At 33.2% G+C, this 14531-nt stretch overlaps 1 protein-coding gene across 4 annotated transcripts in view; it reads left to right on the top strand.

Annotated features, from left to right (window-relative positions):
* The window catches only part of ESD (esterase D), a gene marked incomplete at its 5' end in the record, with an annotated part of 339388 nt that overhangs the window by 322000 nt on the left and 2857 nt on the right, over positions 1–14531 (top strand). For 3 of the 4 annotated variants that reach the window (XM_081285117.1, XM_081285116.1, XM_081285115.1), the window contains 6 exons: positions 2285–2373; positions 6816–6914; positions 7569–7693; positions 8747–8866; positions 10510–10608; positions 11185–11352. In XM_081285117.1, coding sequence (XP_081141243.1) covers positions 2285–2373; positions 6816–6914; positions 7569–7693; positions 8747–8866; positions 10510–10608; positions 11185–11352 — 700 coding nt within the window. The remainder of the gene's footprint in view (positions 1–2284; positions 2374–6815; positions 6915–7568; positions 7694–8746; positions 8867–10509; positions 10609–11184; positions 11353–14531) is intronic. The other variant, XM_081285118.1, reaches the window with a different exon arrangement.

The raw sequence follows: 14531 nt of genomic DNA on the forward strand, positions 1-14531 counted from the left end.
ACTCAGGACAACAACTACCTTGATATCTGCAGCAAGACAAATTTCAAAACACATCAGTAAGAGGCACAGGCTGATTTATGAAGCAGAGGCAGTCAGTACACACCCAGAAAGACAGAATTGAGCAGACACTGAGGAGAGATGTTCTGTGGTCTTAGTCTTAGAGAATATAGACGTATGATTTCTCAGGTATTCTAAGATAGGTTAGAATTTTGTCTAAAGTTAGGCTTTGAATTTTACCATTAATTAATAAGCTTACGATTACCTTCTGATGTTTGTTTCTCTACCTTCAAGTCAGATCATTTCCCTTTCTAGTTAAACAAAAACTATAAACTTAAGTTCCTGTAATCTATTTATTGTATAATCCTGTGTGATTTAGAGTTATCTTTCAAGAATTGTTCTGGAATGTAATCCTTTGTGTGCTCCAGGATCCTCCTAACCATTTAATAGTTTTGCTTCTGCTTTGCTCCCTTTGAAGGTAGGGGATCTTTGAAGAGAAGCACAGCCTTAAAGTTTTGTGTGCCTGGTAGTTATGGCCTGATCCTTCTCCCTATCCCCATCTCAATAACAAATTTCTGTGTATGACATCCTGTTCTTTTGGTAATTGAGCAGCATCATAATGACATGATAGGAACAGAAGTTTCAAAAGTATACTTGATAATTCTGTTTTTTTCCTTTTATGTTAATGATAATCATACCACTGTTTGAAATATGCTTTAGACCTCATTTATAACACAGCTGCTTGAAATAGGCCTTTTTTTTTTTAATTGTGGTAAAAATGCTTAACATGAGATCTACCCTCTTATCAGTTTTTTTCCCCCTGCGTGTGCCACTTACTTTGTGTTTTCTTTCTTTCTTTCCTTTTCTTTTCTTTTCTTTTTTAACATCTTTTTATTCCCCTTAACAAGTTTTTAAGTTTACAAAAAGGTTTTAAGGCACCAACTATCCTGGAACATGACTCTGCACTTTTGGTTAAGCCAGTTGATAACAAATATTCTGGAATTGGTCATGGATCTGATGTGGTATATCATGAAAGAAGACAGCTTAATTTCCCTAACATTAGTTGAAGACCTAAAAACAGCTGCCAGAAAATTTTTATGACTTCTAATCATCCACAGGAAAAGATGTTTAAAATAGGGTAGAAAAATAAAAGCAAACATTTGCAGAGAATGGAAAGGAGCGTACAGAAAATTTCTCACTAGCAAAGATGGGGTCTTTGTGGGAGTCTGTACCTAAAAAGTCAACATAGTCAAGTAACAAAAGAATAACAAACTCAGTGAAAACAAAAAAAAAAAACATTAAAAGGAGAGGGAGGTAGTTCTGGCATACTGCATGGTTCGTCTCTGAATAGCATTTATAGCTTCTTCATACTGATCAACTAAAATTGTATATTGAGAGGATGTGGAGAGGAGAAATGTAGGGAGGTACAGAGAACAACGATAGGGAAGTTAAATAAAATTCTTCCATAATGGAAATTCAGTAAATAATAACTAAAACTGAAAAATCAAGGAATAAATGAAGACCTGTTATAGAGATAGGGTAAATGCTAGAAGAATTAGCTATAAGAGGTAAATGGATCATCTCTTGAATGTGGCAAATGAAAAGGTTGTAGGGTGGGGGGAAACTAGTTTCATATAGAGTTTGTAGAACTATTTAGTATTTGTTGTTATTATTTAAAGTATATGTGTAACAGTTTTTTTTAAAAGAGCTATTCTGAAGCAGTAAATTTAAAATTCCATCTGCAAGGTCAGGGTTGCATAAATGCCTGTTTATATGAGAATGTTCTATGGTTTTTATCAAAATTATCTTACTTGTGATAATAGTGATTGTGATAAAATATTATGATGAAAAAACAGATTAAGGATGTGGAATATTTCAGTGCTCAAGAACCAGCATGTAATTTAAAATATTTGGAATTAATTTTTTATCAAAGCTGATATATTTCATACATCCCTTTATAAATAGGAACAATTTTTCTTTTTAATAATAGAAGTGCTACAATGAGGTCTACATTTATTTTTAAATTTATTCTATTCAAAATGACACTGTGCCATTCCAAGCAGAGCCTTACATTGGTTAATCATTATGCCCAACAGGTTTTCTTCTTTCTTTAAGGGACAATATATTTCTTAAGCCTAGATGAAGTACTTAGTTTAGATATTCAACCACTTTTTTTGGACCTGTATTATATATTTTACTTTTTACATAGTGCTTAATTATTTTGTCTCTGACTTGATTAATAAAGGGCATTAATATTTTGTTGTGATGATTGTTGTTAAAACTATAGTGTTGAGCTGAAGTGCAAAATGAAATTTGCTATCTACTTACCACCAAAGGCAGAAAGTGGAAAGTGCCCTGCACTGTATTGGTTGTCTGGTGAGTATTATACATTTAAGTTTTATAAAGCAATTCCCTTTTAACTGGCTTTTCTTACCTTTTAACTTTGACTCACTGGTATGCTTTCTGAGCCTCTTATAAAATAGAGGCTTATCATCACCTGCTTTGTAATTTTATCTTAAGAAAACTTCAGACCTGTGGAATTAGATTTACTTCACTCTTTTTTCAATTAGACCAAGTAACTTTGTAGAGAATGAACAATCCTGGGCTCAAAGGTGAAGGTTTAGAAAGTCACTTATTTAACTTATTGTTGAGGGCCACAGCCGAGTCAGGATGATGCATGGCATTTTTGCCAGAAGTAGTGGTTGAGAGGTGACACCAGCGAGCCATTAAGATGATGACTTTTGAGTTCCCGTTGAGTACCAGTTGAGCTCTCGTGGGGGATTCCTGAAGAGTTTGCATTGGTTGGGGAAGCGCCAGAGGAGGGATTTCCGGTTGGTGGTTCCTAGAGGAGCCGCGTGGGTGGCGTTCGGGAAAGTTCCCGGGAGCATGTGTGGAGTGTGCTGGTGGAGTTCAGAAATAAAGTTTGTTCCTGCTTCAGTGGCTCATGATTTGTGCCCAGCCAGACTGCGGCAACTTATCCTGCCCAAGCGTTTCTGCAGTTTGTAGAGACTTTGCCAAATAGAACACTATTAGATGGAACCAGAGCACCTTGGTACACTAATTGTAGACCACAGATAAGTACCTTCCTGCAGTGTTCTCTATAATATTTTAACTGACCTCTATAGAGCTTCTCTTGCAACAATCTAGAAAGTCACAAAGAACACTAATGCTTCTTAATCATTGGATAATATTCCTAATCAGACTGTACAATAGATTTGTGAGAGAGTAAGACTTTGACACTAGTAGTTTTGAACCTCTGTGCTAATTTCTCTTTCACAAGATATTAGCACTTCATCTTTATAAGAAAAAGTTACAAGGAGAGAGTTATGGCACCCAAATTGTGTCATGGAGAGCTGTTGTTTCTTTAAAATAGGTTCTTACAACATTTATTTAATAAATCCTCCCTGTGTATGTATATCAAGGATATGCCCCAAGCACCAATTTGAAATGAGAATAAATGTTCACTTTAGGAAAAAAGACTTAGTTGTGTATCTCATTTTAATTCAACAAAGCACTTCGATGACCAAATGAAGAACACCAGTTTTTCTAGGAAAACATTTGATATTGGCAAAAAGCAGTAGCAACAAAATTAGACATTTAATTGTTATAGAATACATAGTAATGTGTAGCTAAATATAACCTTAGGTAATTAATTCATAGAAAGAAAACTGAGGCCCACAGAAGCTGAATACTGCCCAAAGTCACATAACAGTGTAAGGTTGAGCAGGTTTTCTGACTCACAGTTCAGATGTGTATTCAGTCTCTGTTCTTTTTGCATTGTTTCAGACAAGAGCTACTAAAAGTCATAACTTTTGGTTAAACACTTAATCTGAGATCAGATTAATTCCTAACCAAAATTGAAATGTATAAAAACAGGTTAGTTGAGCTTTTTGAGGGTAAAATATAGAATTTTTGTTCTATTTATATTAAATGGCAGAACAGTTTCCTTAGTGAGATTCTGAACAGATAGACCTTGGTAATTAAGTCTTGATTTTCTAAAAAAAGGTAAGATTTTCTGACCAGCGCCCTTGAGAAATGATGACAAAAGGATAGCAAAGTGTTTACTTACCAGTAAGTTGCTAAAGTTGACAGATTAGTTAAAATCAGAACATCTAAAGAAGTCTTCAAAGATAGTCCCCATGTGGTGATTCCTGTCTTTGGCAAGTTGAGATGGCTGTCATAACATTTTTTCATTAGCTATACAACCCAAGAGGATTGAAAATGTATCCACACACAGAAATATGAACATTCATAGCACATTATTTGTAATAGCCAAAAACTAGGAACAAACCAGATGTCTACCAACTGGATGAAATAATAAATAAAATGTAGTAGAATATTATTAAAAAATAGAATATTATTAAGAATCAAAATTAATGAAGCCTTCATACATGCCACAATGTGGATGTACTTTGAAAACATTCTAAGGGAAAAAATCCATCCACCAAAGACAACATATTGTTAAATTCCCCTTATATGACATGACCAGAATAGGCAAATCCATAGGGGCAGAAGGTAGAGTAGTGGTAGCCTGGGTCTGGAGGCTGTAGGTGGAACAAATGGGGAATGGCAGCTAATGGGCATTGGGTTTCTTTTTGAGGTGATAAAAAATGTTATGGCTGCAGAGCCGTGAGTATACTAATAATCATTTAATTGAATTGCTCAGTAAAGTTGTTGCCCAAAAATTTTTATCTCTTCATATAGATGAGGTTGATTGAGTAGTTTTTTGGTTTATTGGGTTTTTTTTTTTTTCCTTCTTTCTTTTGGGGATTGAACCCAAGGGGCACTTAACCACTGAGAAACATCCCCATCCAAGTTGCTCAGGACTCACTAAGTTGCTGAGGCTAGCTTTGACTTTGGAATCTTCCTACCTCAGCCTAGGGCTCCTAGGTTGAGTAGATTATAATTAGTAACTATCTATGTACTCTTAATGAGTAATCCTTCTGGTTGAATTATCTTCATTTCTGTGCCTCTACAATTCACTCTCCCTACTTTAATCAAAGAATTTGCATTCCACCTGGAAAAAAAATGAAATTTTTCTCTGGCACCTAACAGATTTTCATTTCTCAAGTGTAGGGTACTATTTGGTCTACCCGAGACCCAATTTAAAAAATCATTACATCTAATCACATTTAATCTTCTTATGATATAGAAAGAGGTGGCATTCTCCATTTTTCCAATGAAGGAACTCAGACTCAGAATTTTTAAATTGGTTAGTAAAAGGCTGAGTGACACTTAGAAACAGATCCCATCTGAAATCCCAAACCCCTGCTTTCTACCCTATTACCCTTTCTCCTTTGAACACATTTACTTTGAGGTCTGCAAAATGGTGAACTTTGACAGTAGTGGGGGCAGTTCTTCATCATGCTATGACTCAGTTGACTGGAAAACATACTGGTAAGAACATTAAATGGCAGAAGAGTTTCCTTAGTGAGATTCTGAAGAACAGATAGACCTTGGAAATTAAGTCTTGATTTTCTAAAAAAAAGTAAGATGGTCTGACCAATGCCCTTGAGAAATGATGACAAAAGGATTTCAGAGTGTTTACTTGTTTTCATTCAACTTACTGAATAATTCTGGGTTTGTTTTCCGGTTGAGCATATGCCCCATATTGCCATTATACATTTGAAATTTTCTGAATTCCCAAGCACATCTGGTCCAAAGAATTTCAGGATTGAAAATTTAGTGACTTTGCAAGGATAATGATGTAATCATTGAGCCTATGATGGTTCTTAGATTTATACAATTATAAATAAATAAGGTAGACAAACCACCTTATTGCTCTGCCATGACTGATGAAAGTCTATGTCCTAACAGAGTTTAAGCATAAATGCCCATAATGATATTTGTAACTTTGTGTCTTATTGTTGATTATTAATTTAATCAATATATATGGGCACACTATAAGTCTCTGTGCTCTCTATTATGGAATAATTAGCAACTATAAAAGTGTTTTATAGTCCATATTTCCTCATGCATATCAATAAGTTTTGATATTGCTAATAATCAGATGCAGTATTTTGCACTGACTGCTAGAAAAGGGCTATTAGGTGGTGCTTAGTTCAAGAATTTACTGCTGGTTCATTCTTGGTCATTCTCATGTCATCCATAGTCTTAGGAACCTATGGTAAGTGAATTAAGTCATCTCTTTATCACATGACTGAAATGCACAGAACTAGGAAAAATGACAGAAACTGTTCTAAAAACTGGGGCTAAAACTGAATTTAAGAAAGATATTATGTTCATTGTTGTTCTCCTTTTAGGTCAGTGAGAAATTATAGAATTTTTGCTGAGAACTATCTGTATATTTAAGTTCTTTGTGTTATGATGGCCATAGTATTAGCTTTTTTTTTACTGTGACTACTTAAGTTTTTATGCTGATATAATAACATTTTCAGCTAATTTATCAATTTTAGTAATGTAACAATTGATGTAGTAGTTTTGTAATTGTTTTCATTCAACTTACTGGACAGTATACCCTGCTGGGCTTGTTTTCCTGTTGAATATATGCCCCATATTGCCATTATATGTTTGAAATTTTCTGAATTCGCAAGCACATCTGGTCCAAAGAGTTTCAGGTTTGAAAATTTAGGAAGTGACTTTGAAAGGATAATGATGGAATCATTTAACCTATGATGGTTCTTAGATTTATACTATTATAAATTTTATAAGAAAGGGAACTTAAATCTTACTCAACTTATATCTACAGCAAAATAATAACAAGTGAACTTGTTTTCCTGTACTATAAAAAGGTTAAAAGTTTCTAAACTATTCACAGTATAACATGAGATAACGGTAACAGTGCTTTTGATCTTCAGGTTTAACTTGCACAGAACAGAATTTTATATCAAAATCTGGTTATCATCAAGCTGCCTCAGAACATGGCCTTGTTGTCATTGCTCCAGACACCAGCCCTCGTAAGTATTCTTGCTCACAGATTTTCTATAAAAATTTAAATATTTAAGGACTAAGTTATAATTGGTATGTACATTATATAATTTGTTTCATTTTTTGCTATTATCTCTTAAATCTTTCAAGTGACATCATGACTCTAAAATACCATGCTCTGAGTGAAAAGTGGAAGCAGGAGGGAATTATATCAGAGCACATTAGAAGTCTTTTTCTTCAAGATAGAAAATTGAGCACAAGCTTGTCACAGTACTAAAGAGAATTAAAGAAATATAGTAGAGGGGGTGGGTTATTAGGAAGGGGCTCTCTATATAGTTCTGAAAGATAACTTCTTTATGGACACTTACTACAAAACAGGAAACATATATTCAGAATCCATAGATGGAACTTCATGAACAAAGAAAGATAATGAACCTTACCTTGGCAGCTGAATTCTGTTTGGCAGGTCATTCCCTCTCACCTTATTGGCTAGAACTAGTCGCATGGTTCCTATACCAGGCTAGGAGGTCCAGGAATATAGTCTTACCAAGTACTCCAAAAGAGAGAGCTCACAATATTTGGTGAACAGCTATAATGCAAATGGATTTGCATATTTATCTAAAAGTACATTATTAAATAAATTACCAGAGAGTGGATAAAAATACCAGAATTTTTCTTGACAGGTGGCTGCAATATTAAAGGGGAAGATGAGAGCTGGGACTTTGGCACTGGTGCTGGGTTTTATGTGAATGCCACTGAAGATCCTTGGAAGACTAACTACAGAATGTACTCTTATGTAACGGAGGAGGTGATTTAATTAGTAGTTTAATTATTGACCGATAATTGTAAAGAGTTTAATTTTAGACACAAAGTCCTTCCAGTTCTCCCAATTTGAAACTAGAGTATGGTATTGGTGAATCTATTTCATATATTTTTATGAACTACCTTAGTGAAGATTGCAAAGTTTACTAATGTTATAATGATATTTGCTGCAGTTTAAATTAATACTAAGTATGAATTTAAAGATTTTAATAGTTATATTGAGAATGTATATATTATCCAGCTTATCAAAGAAAATAGAATAAGCAATAACCTTTGATTTCCTGACAGATGGTTCATTCAAATATCTTTCATGGTGATAAAACAAGGCTGAGTTAGAAAGGATAAGTAGTAAAACATTACTTCTATTCATAATATTTATGTACAGTTTATGCATTTTTAAAAATTTTATGATTTTATTACATCATAACACTCAATAATTAAAATTTTAATAACAAATAAATCTTACACTCTGAATAATAATTGTGTTTTAGTATATTGCAGAGTTTTTTCTGTGATTAATTTTCACACAATTATAATTTTTTTGCTTTTCTTTATTTTAATTATAGAAAATAAATACCAGTATTATTCTAATTTTAATAATTAAATAATATTCTGCCAAATGAAATAAACATTTTACATTGGAAAATAATAAATTATGTTTTTAATGTATATTTTTTTACCGTAACAAATGTTACTGTATTGATTGTCTTTGTACATAATTTTTTACCCCTAAGGATTTTTCCCTTGAAATATATTCTAAAATGTGAAATTACTAGGCAAAATGTTTGGAACATTTTAAAGGCTCTTTCTGCATAATCTTCCTATAAAGTTGCTTTTAAAGAATTCTATGCCCTGTGTTATTCTGAGTGATATTAACAACTATTGTCTACCTGAGTTTTTGTTTTTATTTTTCTTTAGTCTTCATCAGCTGAAAACATTAAGAATGTGATTTGGATATTGTGTAGTTATTTTATATAACTTTGAAAAAGCCTAAACTTACTTTCTCTGATAATTTTTGTCATATTTAAATTCTTTCTAGCTTCCACAACTCATAAATGCCAATTTTCCAGTGGACCCCCAAAGGATGTCTATTTTTGGCCACTCTATGGGAGGTCATGGAGCTCTGATTTGTGCTTTGAAAAATCCTGGAAAATATAAAGTAAGATTACCAAAGCCTAAGGATAAATATTTTTCTTAAATAATATGATATTAGGAATTCTCAGATGTGAAAATTATGATAATGTTGTAGTATTGGGACTAAACTTTCTAAGTGTTGGGAATTTCAGGGTATTGACAGAGGGTATTAAGTTTGATTACATGACATGTTATAGAATCAGAAGCATAGGAATTCCATCAGGGTGGTTTCTTGTTGGCCTACTAGAAGTTTATAAAATGTAGCTTATCTTTTCCATTACTTTTATTTAAACTCTAGTTTTGAACACATTTTTCCCTCTAAAAGTTGTTATATTTGATTAATGTTATTGTGACAGTTTGTCATTTATTTATACTTTTGCCAGGAATCTTTGAAAAATTTACTTAATTTTTTGAGGTTAAAGAAAATATTCATGATTTGTAGAAATTTAAGAATTTTATCTTCTTAATGCATCTACATGTAAACTGAATTAGACCATGATTGAAAAACATCATTTTCAGCTTTTCCTATTATTTGAAGCTTTATAGCTTTACATTTTTGTTTGTTTAAGTGAGCCACGATTAGTAACCACACATATAGAGTGTCATTCTGTGCAGAGCATATTTCAGGAGTTGAAAAGGAAATGTCAAAGCAATGATCATCTTAAGATTACTTCTGTACTCTGTATAGCAAGGTTTGTTTAACCCATTTAATTCCCTTAGTAAAGATGTCTTTTCCTTGTTTGTTTCTATTTTTGCAATGAAGAGGATTGAACCAGAACTTTTTACACTTGTAGTAAAGATTATTTACTTTAGATGTGCTACTGAGAAATGAAAATATTTCTCATAGCAATTTCATAGTATAACAGTGGAAACAGGATTTTATTTTCTATTTTGTGAATATAAGGCAGTTAGTTTATTGTGTCTGAGGTAGAAAAGCAACTTTAAATTTTTTGTATAAAATCTTGTTTTTAATAAAGGTATTGTTAAATATATACATTGATAAATATTCTAAAGCTGAGAGATTCCATCTTTGTACCTTTATCCAGTGGAAAACAACATTGTAGGGTCTGGGTATGTGGCTCAAGCGGTAGCGCACTCGCCTGGCATGCGCAGGGTGCTGGGTTCGATCCTCAGCACTGCATAAAAATCAAAATAAAGATGTTGTGTCCACTGAAAAAACTAAAAAATAAATATTAAAAAATTCTAAAAAAAGAAAAAAAGCAACATTGTACAAAACACAAAATTGAGTTAAAAATTTTGTCATGTTTAAGGTATTCCTCCTCCCTGCTTTCTTGACACTGTTTAAGAGAAATAATGTCTCGGGTGTAATAATATGTTCACTAAGGTAAGGATGAGCTGTTTCATATTACTATGGACTAGTTTTCAGGGGAAAAAGTAGTAGAAACTCTGAACACAAACTTTTGTTTATACCTTCATTAAATAAACCCATGCTTTTATGTTATTAGGGCACCTAAATTATTAGCTCTCTTAGAGTATACAAAAGACTGTATTATGGAGAGGTGTACAATGGAGGCCTGTAATATATCAAAAGAAAAATTGTTCACAGGGGTTTTCATTGCAAGTTAATTTTTAAGCTAGTTGAAAATATCTATTCATATTTGATTTAGCAAAATTAAACTTATTTTTAAATTTCCTTTATTTCTGAAGTCTGTCTCAGCGTTTGCGCCAATTTGCAACCCAGTGCATTGTCCTTGGGGCAAAAAAGCCTTTAGCGGATATTTGGGAACAGATGAAAATAAATGGAAGGTAGGTCCTAGATAACTGTGTTAATACTTGTTCTTAAGTTTCCAAGTTTTTTAAAAAGCTTATACACCATGCCTAACCCCTCGAATTAAGGCTCTAGAGCAGAGAATAAACTTACACATAGCATTATATAAGTAACCTAAAGATGATTTACAGAATGCAGAATAATGTGTGTAGGCTCTATACAAATACTATAGCAATATGTAAGGAACTTTATCATCCATACATACTGGGTGTTTGAGAGATCCTTAGAACCAGTTCCCCACAGATACTGAGAGATGACTGTACCTAACAACCATCACAAAACCCAAATTTCTAATTTTATTGAGTCATGAAAGATGCTCTGAGGCTACTTTTTATTTTGCTAATGGTTTATTTATATTTTTATTTCAAAATAAAAATTACTTCTAACTTAACCAAGAAATATCACTTTATTACTAAATTTTAAATCATATGTCTGATGTAAGCAGCCTCAGAGCTTAAATAACTTTAAATTTTCTTTTGATCTTGGCATACTATATTCAGAAGACTATCTTCTTGTGCACTTTTAAATTTAGTTTTCAATATTTCCTCTTTCAGGCATATGATGCGACGTATCTTGTAAAGTCCTATCCAGATTCTCAGCTTGACATACTAATTGATCAAGGGAAAGATGACCAGTTTTTGCTAGATGGACAGCTACTCCCTGAACATTTCATTTCTGCCTCTTCAGAAAAGAAAATCCCTGTTGTTTTTAGATTACAGGAGGTAAGTACTAGGAAACTTAAGATATTCTAAATAATAAATTTAAAAAACAGGATTCCATAGTAAATCTCTTTATTTTAGAATATAAAGTTAGTATTTTCTAGTCAGATAGTTCAACTATATTAAGACTCTAGAAGTGAAAGCTTTCCTATTAAATTCATGGTATCTGAGACCCAATTTGATAGAAATAGGAAAGCTTTAGGCAATGAAAATTATTTAATTTTCTCCCTACTGTCAAGACTTAATACTTGAATGACACTGAGTCGCTAACATAAGTGGACATATCGTTCTTTACACATGCACCCTGATACAGTAGAATAAGGACAAACTTTTCTGTTCTTTACTCTGCATTTCATATGCACATCTTAGCCTTAGAAACTGAGCATTGTTCCTCTCTTATATGTGTTTTGCATTATTTGACCTTTATGCTACTTTGTTGTACTACTCCCAGTGATTTAAAAATAATTCCTGAATTTCAGTTGGATTGGAGATTTTCCTTCACTGAAGTACTATAGTTTTAAGTAAAGAAATTCTGCTTTTTTAAAAAAGTATTCATAATCTTCAGAGCATAATATAAACAGAATCTATTTCAGAATCTATTGTGAAAATCATACACAATGCTGATTTTTTAAAAACATTTTTGATTCATGTTTAAGAGTAATGTGTCAGCCATTGTAATTATGATGGTAAATGTTCATATAAATGTAGTCAGTGTGTAATATGGTTCCTTATAGTTTACAAAATGTTTTCATGGGGGCTGGGGATGTGGCTCAAGCGGTAGCGCGCTCGCCTCGCAAGCATGCGGCCCGGGTTCGATCCTCAGCACCACATACAAACAAAGATGTTGTGTCCGCCGAGAACTAAAAATAAATGTTAAAAATTCTCTCTCTCTCTCTCTCTCTCTCTCTCTCTCTCCTCTCTCACTCTCTCTTTAAAAAAAAAAAAAAATGTTTTCATGGCTTTAACTCATTTGTAGTCGTTACACCACCAAATGAGAGATCATTTCTTTCCTGTCCATCTGTTTTACAGATGAGGAGACAGTCTCAGAGAGGTAGCCTATTTATCTAAGGTCAAACAACTAGTATCTGGTAGAATGGGGACTAGAAGCAAGGTCATGACTACAAATGCTGTCCTCTGTCATCTGTCTAGCCATTCCCAGGCAACATGATGTGATCCTAGGAGCAAAGGAATGGAGTAAGAGCTAGCACCAGAGAAAGTGTACATAATCTGCTGCCTCTATAGTTTATGTAGTAGATCTTAGCAACGTCCTGTATTATATATATAAGGATATTTTCAACATGTGGGGGGGGGGAATATACACACACACACACACACACACATATATGTACATGTGTGTATATATATGTATATATAATTTTTTGAGAAATTTACCAAAACCAATATTTTATATATATATATAAAATCTTTTTGTCTCTTGAATTTTCATCCTTAAGTAATAGAATATTTTCTAGATTTATTTGAACATTTTACCATCACAATTAACATTTTAGATCAACGACCAGCCTTGAGAAATCCAAATACCAGTTTGATTATAAGTGGAGTAGTGCATTTAACTATATTAACTGTAGCTATAAGTGACGTACTGAACCATGTTTTTTTCCCAAATGACCTTAACTCTTGGCATTAGCTCTGTTGGATTGCCTTGTCCTATGCCAAGAAATTCTGTTGTTTCTATAGACAAAAGTTCCTGCCTGCCAATAAAATCTGAAAATCTCTGGAGTTACAAAAGCAGCCTCAAGTTAACACACAGGAGAGGAAAAAAATAAATCTACCTATTTTTTTCTAAAATACATATATCCCAATCAATGAAGAAAATGTGGTTGTCTGAGCCAGGCATGGTGGCACATACCTAGGCAGGAGGATTGCAGGTTAGAGGCCAACCTTGCAACTTAGTGAGACCCTGTCTCAATCAGTCAATCAATCAATCAGTCTATAAAGTCAAAAGGGCTAGGGATATAGCTCATTGGTAGAGTGCTCCTGAGTTCAATCCCCAGTACCATTTAAAAAAAAAAAAGTGGCTGGCTATACTTTTGAGGAGTCAAGACTGAGCAATAAATTTTTCTGAAAAAAATAAAAAAGTATTAAATTCATAATCAGTCTTGAACTCAAGCACAATTTTTTGTTCAGTTTCCTTAACAGCAAGGTCAGGAAGAGTGAACTACATGTTCTAAAGTAGATTGGATTTGTTGTAATTGGATCAACAACTTAGTGGACATGCTTGAGTAGTAGCTCGAGAGAGGCTACTTTCAGATTTTCTAAAACCTTCCATTGACCTCAGATTACCTGAGGTTTGAGAGTTTCATCAACTGCTTTATCAATTGATGATAAGTACAGTATAACTGTGTTTCCTTCTGAAATAGAAGCTGTGAAAAAATAATATGAAAATGACAAGGGGTATATATGCATAAATGATGTAAAGAAGGAGAAAGAAAATTATAACAATGGTGTATGATTATACAAGCCCTTTCCTTTACCTCTTATTAATGGTGTTAAATACTCACAATTTTTATATATACTTTGTCAACTGTCAAAAAATTGAGAATGTAATTAGTGCAGGGGATTAATTTTTCTTTTTATATCTTGATTTCAGGTAATCTAAACTAAAAATAACAAAAGACAGCAGAATTCCGAGAGCAAGTATTCAAAGATCAGATCTTGGCCTCAAAAGGGAAGGGCCTAATGGTTCTTATCTTTAGTTATTGAAGTTATGTAATGAAAAAAATTCACTGACCTAACACTGATGAAACTTGCAGAAATAGTATTCCCTTTTGGAGACCAGAAAAAGAAGCTTTCTGGTCTCCTAAAGTCTCAGAACTTTTTTGAAGATTCAAAGGCTATTTTGGCAGAGGCTTCTTAAGATCTTAAGATTTGATCTTTATATACTAGCTATCAGAATTCTGCTACATAATGTTTTCTTTTTTTTCCCCAGTGTAGGTTTCCAGATGCCAAAATATAAAAAGGAAAATTATATGGAAAAAAAATCCCCATGTGCTAATTCTGCCCTTTCAAACAATAGTTTTTGTTTTGTTTTTTTTAGATAGTTGAGAGAGTATAAGTTGTGAGCATTTGACACCATTAAAGAGGTAAAGGAATGAAGTTGAGTTAACCGTACACATGATTTGCCTCTTAATAGACAAGTAAGAACATGCAGAATGCTCCAG

Source organism: Spermophilus citellus (assembly GCF_964194105.1).
Source record: "Spermophilus citellus genome assembly, chromosome: 1".
NCBI lineage: Eukaryota > Metazoa > Chordata > Mammalia > Rodentia > Sciuridae > Spermophilus > Spermophilus citellus.